At 33.0% G+C, this 7802-nt stretch overlaps 1 protein-coding gene across 1 annotated transcript; it reads left to right on the forward strand.

Moving 5' to 3' along the window:
* The first annotated feature begins 473 nt into the window (after positions 1-473).
* On the forward strand, positions 474-5021 carry LOC109544670 (E3 ubiquitin-protein ligase SIAH1). The gene is made up of 5 exons (XM_019914983.2): positions 474-760; positions 1580-1612; positions 2705-2916; positions 3574-3755; positions 4107-5021. Exons 1-4 carry the CDS (start codon positions 746-748, stop codon positions 3683-3685), a joined length of 372 nt encoding a protein of 123 aa, XP_019770542.2. The 5' UTR covers positions 474-745; the 3' UTR covers positions 3686-3755; positions 4107-5021.
* Positions 5022-7802: the final 2781 nt, after the last annotated feature.

Here is a 7802-nt window from a genome sequence, read left to right on the forward strand (position 1 = left end):
CGCGGACCTTTGGGCTGAGCTATACTGAGAATCATCTTATCTTAATTATTAATCTCAAAACCTCAAGAAATTATAGAAAAACACACAATTGATGTTGAAGATTTTTGTGTTCTCCAAACCCCAGATATGTTTGTGTCCGTATAATCAAGTTAAGTATTTCAATAGGCTACCGTTCAAAGGTGGGACCATTTCAAAATACATAATACTTATTAACAAACTTGAAATTCAATTTTCAACTGTTAATAAGATATCGGAAATAAAATAAATCAATGTTTTTCTGGGGCTCTCCAAGTGAGTCCCTATAAACCCTTAAAAGGAATGACCCCAAGTTTCAATCACCCAATACATAGTATACCTTTAAGTTGTAGATCAACACACACAGTAGAATGTTGGCAACGCCGGTTGTAAAAATGTAAAACCGTTGGCAACGCCGTCAGCAATAATTACGGAGTCTCAGGTCTTTATCAAAATTAGCTAAACAAATTTTAATCAATTGCTTACTTGTCATCATTGGTTGTACTGCAGTACAGTACGCGATTTTGTATTCAGTCACCATGATTCAATGTAACTTGGCGTTAGTGATTTGCGGTAATTTTTAAAAATATTATAATACAAATCGCGTGTGTATACAAACATATTGTATAGACATTTTGTAATTAACAAGTGTGTAGTGTTAAAGAAAAACAGGAACACATTCCTGTCCGTAATGAATCATTTAACTTAATCAACAAAACTGCACAGCAAAATGAATCTGCAAAAGGTAATTATCTACGACACGATCTGATACCAAGACTACCGCTTTGCCCATTAAGACTATGCCCACCTAATAGAAAATCTCATAACAAACAACATTTTTATTATAGATTTTTTGAGAAAATGCCGTTTTCCACCACTTTTCACTCTCTGAAATTCACCAATTTCCAAAACAAAACAAAGGACGCTATGATAGTTCCGCTCTTTGCGCCGGCGTCAAATCAGGTTAAATCAGGCTTTGTGAAATACGTCAAATATACGTATGTCACAAACTTAATTTGACAATTTAATAAATTTCTTTATAATTTTCTAAATCGTGCTGTTCGGTTTTCCGAATCTCTCAGCTACTGTTTTTGTTGACCATCCTTTCCAGAATTATTAGAAAAGTAGACAAGTTTTCTTGTAAAATCGATATATTAATTTAGAGAAAACATTTGGAAAAAATGCGGTTTTTCTGTTTAGAAATGTTGACCTAAAAGTGAACAAACCCCAGGTTTTAAGACCCAAATAAATGACTATAGACTTTCGCTTTTCCTGTTCGGGAAAATATTTTTAGAAAAAACGCAGAAAAAAATATTAGGGTTTTGTCCAAAATTCGAAGCTGCAAGAGGTTTTCCAACAACAATTTTTGCAAAGCAGTTAAGGAGGAGAGTGTTCCAAAAAAATGTATCTTATAATTTTTCACAGAAAATACCTGAAGACTTTAAGCCCTGAAGTATTTTTAAGTAAAATTAAAAATTATGCGTCTTTTGCGTAGAAATAATTGTTTAATGAAATCTACTAAAACTGGAAGGACCTGAATTAAAGCAACTTTAACAATCTTTAGGGCGATCAAGGCGGCGAAGTTTTAGGAAGGAAGGTAAATATTTTTTTACAAACTTTTGCTCTGCTCGTATTTTCTTATATCTAATTACTGGATAATCTTAATTACTTTCTGTAAAAAACTGAATACAATTATTTGGTTTTTGTGCCAAATTTGAAGCTGAAAAGGGTTTTCTAAAGTTCCCTGCTAAGCGATGAGTGAGGCGAATTTTCAAACAAAATTAATTTTATAATTTTTGGCTGAAAGAACTCCTTATCCTCAAAAAAGAAGAAAATCATCAGAAAATGTTTTTTTGCACTTTTGATTGAAACCTTTAGTTTTGTGATCGGTTTTTGAGAAAACCTTAATGACTCGGGGGAAAAAACGGGAGAAATCTATTTCTGTTTTTGTCCTGAATTCGATGCTTAAAGTTGTTGTAAAATTCCTATAAAGCTATAAATTTATCTTACACTGTACAAAATAGAGAACTTGAAATTCAGTAGAAATTAAAGCGCAAAAAATTCAGTTAAAACTGAAAAACCACATTTGTTAACAAACTACAGTCTTCAGAGGAATGGAGGTGACGCGTTTCTCAAATAATTTTTTATAAACTTTCGGTTATTCTGTTCGTTTTTTTAATAGAAAATGATTTGATTTTTGTCCCAAGTTCGAAGCTGGAAAGGGATTTTGAAAGTGTTTTCCAAAGCGGCGAGTTGTTTTAATTTCGTATTTTTTCGCAGCAAACACCTTAAAATTATCAGTATTTTAAAGTGAAACTGAAACTAAAACTGAAACTGAAAAATTCTGAAATTTTGAAAAAACTTTCAAAATGCTATTAATAAATGGCTCTTAAAATAAATCCAAAAGCAACAAAAAAAGGTCATCAAGATTTTCCCAGCAACGAAACTGAATTACTGCGCCGGTGCGTTGGGTTGGCGCACCAAGCCATCTGCGCAGCAGTGCGTCAACTCCTAAAAATTCACATTATGAGTTACCAAGGCATAATCTTTGGTTACACATTCCAACATAAAGCCACTTATGCATGAAATTTGTGTGATAAGTCGAATCTTTTTGTTGTATTTTGGGCAATCATAAAATGCGAAAGAATTCAGATTCATACTAATATTGCAATTTTTCCATTAATTACAGAATGCATCTTTAAAAAAAAATATCTTATCGAAAATTGCGGAATGTCGTATATGTCTTGAAGTAGTTCGACCACCCGTGTGCCAGTGTGAAGCTGGGCATGTAGTGTGTAAGAGTTGTTTCGATGAAATGGATTTAAAAGAGTGTTCGATTTGCAATCGCCCCGTCTCAAGCGCTAAAAATGTCGTTTTAGAACAGCTCTTGGAAGGAATAAGGTATGTTACAGCTGAACTTGAAAACACCCAAAACAGGTGTTCATGCAGATATAATGAATACAAATTGGTAGAAAATATTCGGATCTACTTTGCCTTGCAAAGACGTGTGTTACCATCAATTATTTATAACCAGTGAGCCCCGATTTGATACATTCTTAGAAATAGCCAGTTCTGAGAAATGTGTTGCAACAAACTAGCAAAGATAATGACTAGAGGTGTGCTAAACGGTTATTTTTCTGTAACAAGTTACAACGTTGCAGTTCCACTTTCATAATACGTTCCTAAAGTAACATGTTACATTTTAAATTTTTCGTAGTAGAAATAGTGATGATCAATAATGATTTCATTTAAAAAAATATATTTTTTAACATTGGAAAACTACAAATAATATACAGGGCGATTCAAAATTGGCGTCCTCCCTTTTAAGGGATAATAGGGGCTCACTTGGAAAGTACGAGAAAAATATTGAAAATATTTTTTTCGAAAATTTCTGGAATATATTAACAGTTGAAAATCGAATTTCCAGTTTGTTATTCAACATTATTTTGAAATGTTCGCTTATTGGAATAGTTAAGCAAATGAAAAAAATACCATATTTTCTTCAAATTACGAAAATTGTTCATTTAAAATGTGTAATGGAAATGATGTGTTTTTCAGTTCCCAGACACCGGTAAAATGTGAATATGCGACCAGAGGCTGTACGTTCAGTTTTAAAGCTGCTCACAAAGACAATCACGAAAGACTGCAGATTTCGGCCTTTCCAATGTGAAGGAAATGTATTTGCTGGTTGGAAATGTGATTGGGTTGGAAGTTATTCCGATATACAAAACCATTTTAAGGTAAAGATTGGAGAATAAGCAATTTTATTTGATTCTAAAATGCAGTGTCTCAAAATAAATAATCTTGTTTTAAATGTTTGTAACATTATCTATTCTGTTAATTTTTTACACATATTCCATTTTTAACTGAAAAACTCCATTGCGGATTAGTGTAACAACGTACCCATAATTATTAAAACGTGTTTTGGTAAAACTGGAATCAAATTAAACTTTTTACACTTTGCACCTTTAAAATCATCACTTTTTGACTTCGATAAGTCCTCCGTCCTAATCCTTATATTTTAGGACGATATTTTATTATGTTTGTTCTATTTGAGGATTCTAGGTGATTTAATTTTTTTGACGTTTCAGACAGCTCATAAGAATAATGAGTCGATGGAATTCAAAACTGAGGTTTGTGTGGATATCAACTTTAGATTAAACTTTAGGGACGTTGATGTCGTATCTTTCTTCAATGGTCAGGCTTACTTTTACTACAAGCATTTTGTTGATGCCCGAAAGGAGAAGCTGTATTGGGCTTTCCAGTTTATCGGTCTCAAGTGTAAAGCTGACAGCTTTTATTATGAATTCGAGGTATATGGTGGACCTATCAGGAAATTTAAGGTGTCTGAATTATGCTATAATGACACCACTAACATTGAAGATATTTTTGAGCTAGAGAAATGCGTTGTCATGTCATTTACAACCGCAAGAAATTTTGTGAATAACGACGGCAAATTGCCTATAAGGTTTAGGATTAAAAAGGTACGAAATGATCATTAAATTTTAATAATTTGATGAAATTTCGTACTGATATATATTAATTAATACATTTTCATATTGATATCTTTAGACTAAGTATTTGACGAGTAAAGTGTTGTTTTCTAATAATGGTTTTTTATATTTCCTGTGCCAAATATGCTCGTATATCAAGAAGTAAAAGGTTTTGGGCAATGTGAAAGTGGTGTGAAAAAGTTGTTGAAAATTCAAACTTAGTTCCCGAGAATTAGTTCCAAACTTTTGAAAGCATTGTAGCTTTCTTACGTTTTACCAAATTCTGCCAATATTAAACTCGATTTCGGAAATTATGTAACTGTGTAAATTAAAAAACTGAGCCTGCTAGTGATTTAATTCATGCAATAGTTTGTAGAGAGCGCTTTATGTTTCAAGTTTTGTGCAAAAAGCTAAATGAAACCTCATAGGTGTTAAGTAGTTTTAGAAACAGTACTTCTATTAATCTCGCATTTTTTAAAACCATTGTTTATTAAAATGAATGAGGATATGAAATATAAAGTGTTTTCTTTGAAGCTTATGGAAAAACCTTAGTATGGATGGCCGTCATTTCGAGCATTTTAAAGCATCGTTGTGCATTATTGGACAAGTTGTCGTCCTTAGTTTGAAACAATTTAACATTTACAGCTTTTTAAATTAAAATATATTGTAAAATGTATGTTAAATTTTATTGCAAATTGTTATTATTTCAGTATCACGATTCTAATGTTGCGTGGTAAACTTAACACGTCTTTTGGAAATTTATTATTTGGATAATATTTTGACAAAACATTTTTTCCAAATACTTTTATTATTTCAATACAGCTAGAAAATGAATAAATATTTAGGGCTTATTGAATCAAATTTAAAGCTCACTGGCTTTGGTGTGTTTCAATGAAGAAAGATTTGGTTTAATGCACAAAGCTTCCTAAATTTGAAAAGTAAATTTATCAAACTAAAAACTCAACTCAATTGCAACTCAAAAAAAACCACACAAATCTAAAACTTCTTGAATTCAAGCATTTTTTGAGAAAACTGCCAAGATTTTCTTATCCATGGTCAACTTTCTAAAAATGCCATTTATTTATGTCTAGAATGATGTACAAATGAGCGTTCTTGCTTATTTTGCCTCCGAGAAGTGAGCAAAAACGGGACGGAAAACATGAAATTTTGGCATAATCTTGTGCCTAAGTGTCTGATATTCAAATTTCGCTTTCTGGGTCAAAACTATTCGAATTTCCTCACTCACGTTGTTACGACTGAATCAAATTTTCAATTCTGTATCGAACGATGCCAAAACGAATTCTGTGGCTCAAATGGTTCTTGAGAAACTTCGAAAAAAGCAGCGTCATGTTTGAGTCGATTTTGTAACTCAAAGAAAAAACACGTAAATCTAAAACTTTTTTCAGAAAATTGCCAACATTTCCTTATCGATTATCGAACTTTCTAAAAATGCCATTTAGTTCTCTCTGGACTTATGTAAAAAATCAGTATTCTGGCTCGTTTTGCTTCCGATAAATAAAAAAAATTAAAACGGGGCCGAAAACATAAAATTTTGGCATAATCTTGCACGTAAGGGTATCATATTAAAATTTCGCTTTCTGGGTAAGAACTACTCGAATCTCCTCACCCGTGTTGTTATGACTGAATTGAGTTTCCAATTCTCTATCCCACAATGCAAAAAAAAATTGCGGCTCAAATGGGGCTAGAGAAACTGCTAAGAAAATCAGAGTTATGCTTGAGTCGATTTTGCAAGTAAATCTAAAACTTTTTGAAATCAAGACTTTTTTGAGAGAACTCCCGGCATTTCACTAACGATGGTTCACTTTCTAAAAATGTAATTTAGTTCTCTCTGGAATGATGTAAAAATGAACGTTCCTGCTTATTTTGCTTCCGAAAAATGAGCAAAAACGGGACGGAAAACATGAAATTTTGGCATAATCAGCCACAATAATAAGTGTCTGATTTTGAAATTTCTTTATCTCTTCTCTCAATCTTTAAAGGCAGAAACAACAGACAAAAGAAACATTTTGGGACTTAAATATGACTTTCTGAAACAACAGACAGACAATAGACAACAGAAACATTTCGGGATTTAAATATATGTCTTTCTGAAACAGCAGAGAAACAATAGACAACAGAAACATTTCAGGATTTAAATATATATCTTTCTGAAACAACAGACAAACAATAGACAGCAGAAACATTTCGGGATTTAAATATGACTTTCTGAAGCAACAGACAAACAATAGACAACACAAACATTTCGGGATTTAAATATGATTTTCTGAAGCAACAGACAAACAATAGACAACAGAAACATTTCGGGATTTAAACATGACTTTCTGAAACAACCTCCATTTAAAGTGAAACGAAAACCAGCACCAAATTTGACTTTCGTCAAGAAAATTTTAATATGAATTTTCGGTTAATATATTTGGTTGGAATTCTTTAACGATACCGTTTTAGGACGATACCTGTTGCCACCTATAATGAATGGGAGTTCGTTTTTAGAATAAAACATCATTAAATGTTTGAAAACAGCTCAGTTCGCGATAGGCGAAAAGCCTGGCTTCAGTTAAGTGTCGAAACGAGACCATCTAGAACTGTGAATATGTCGTGGTGCAAACATAAACTGACCTCCGCGATCACCAGACCTCACGCCTGTTTTGCTTTGGATTACACCACTCCATTCTTTAAGCGACTCCTGTACATCTTGAAGTAGAATTGATTGAAAGGTAACAGCATGCTGTGACTAATATAACTCCTGAGCATTTAAGGAGTACAAGTCATTTGGTTTTGCGAATGTGTGAAGTACCTATGTATCGAAGAAAAAATATTACACACCCTGGACACTCTGTACAATTAATGCTATATATTAAATAAATAATGGAGTTGATAATGAGTGAGCGAACTAACATTCTCCGCGTGTCAAAAACTTTTCCATTAGCAGGGAATCGAAGACGTGTCTAGTTCTCCGACCAAGTGTTGTGAGAGTCTCTCCGATTCTCTGTGGGAATATGGCTTGAGTTTTATGGAATCCCCAAGAGAATCAAAGTCAAACCGCCGTAACTAACTGGCTGTCACTTCTGCTCCTGATCAAAGTCCCGAAGACCGAAGGGCAGTTCATTGATTTGCGAGGGCCGTATGTTTATATTGCTGATTGATTTTCATATCAAAGCCGCGATAAGGTTACCTAAAATTCGTTTCATTCTATTTGTGACGAAGGGCGTAAATATTTGAGCTAACGATGGAAACTACGACGAATTAATGATCACTTGTAATTATTTAAAAATA

Source organism: Dendroctonus ponderosae, unplaced genomic scaffold, assembly GCF_020466585.1.
Source record: "Dendroctonus ponderosae isolate FM_Combo_2020 unplaced genomic scaffold, Dpon_F_20191213v2 Dpon_F_20191213_2, whole genome shotgun sequence".
Taxonomy (NCBI): Eukaryota; Metazoa; Arthropoda; class Insecta; order Coleoptera; family Curculionidae; genus Dendroctonus; species Dendroctonus ponderosae.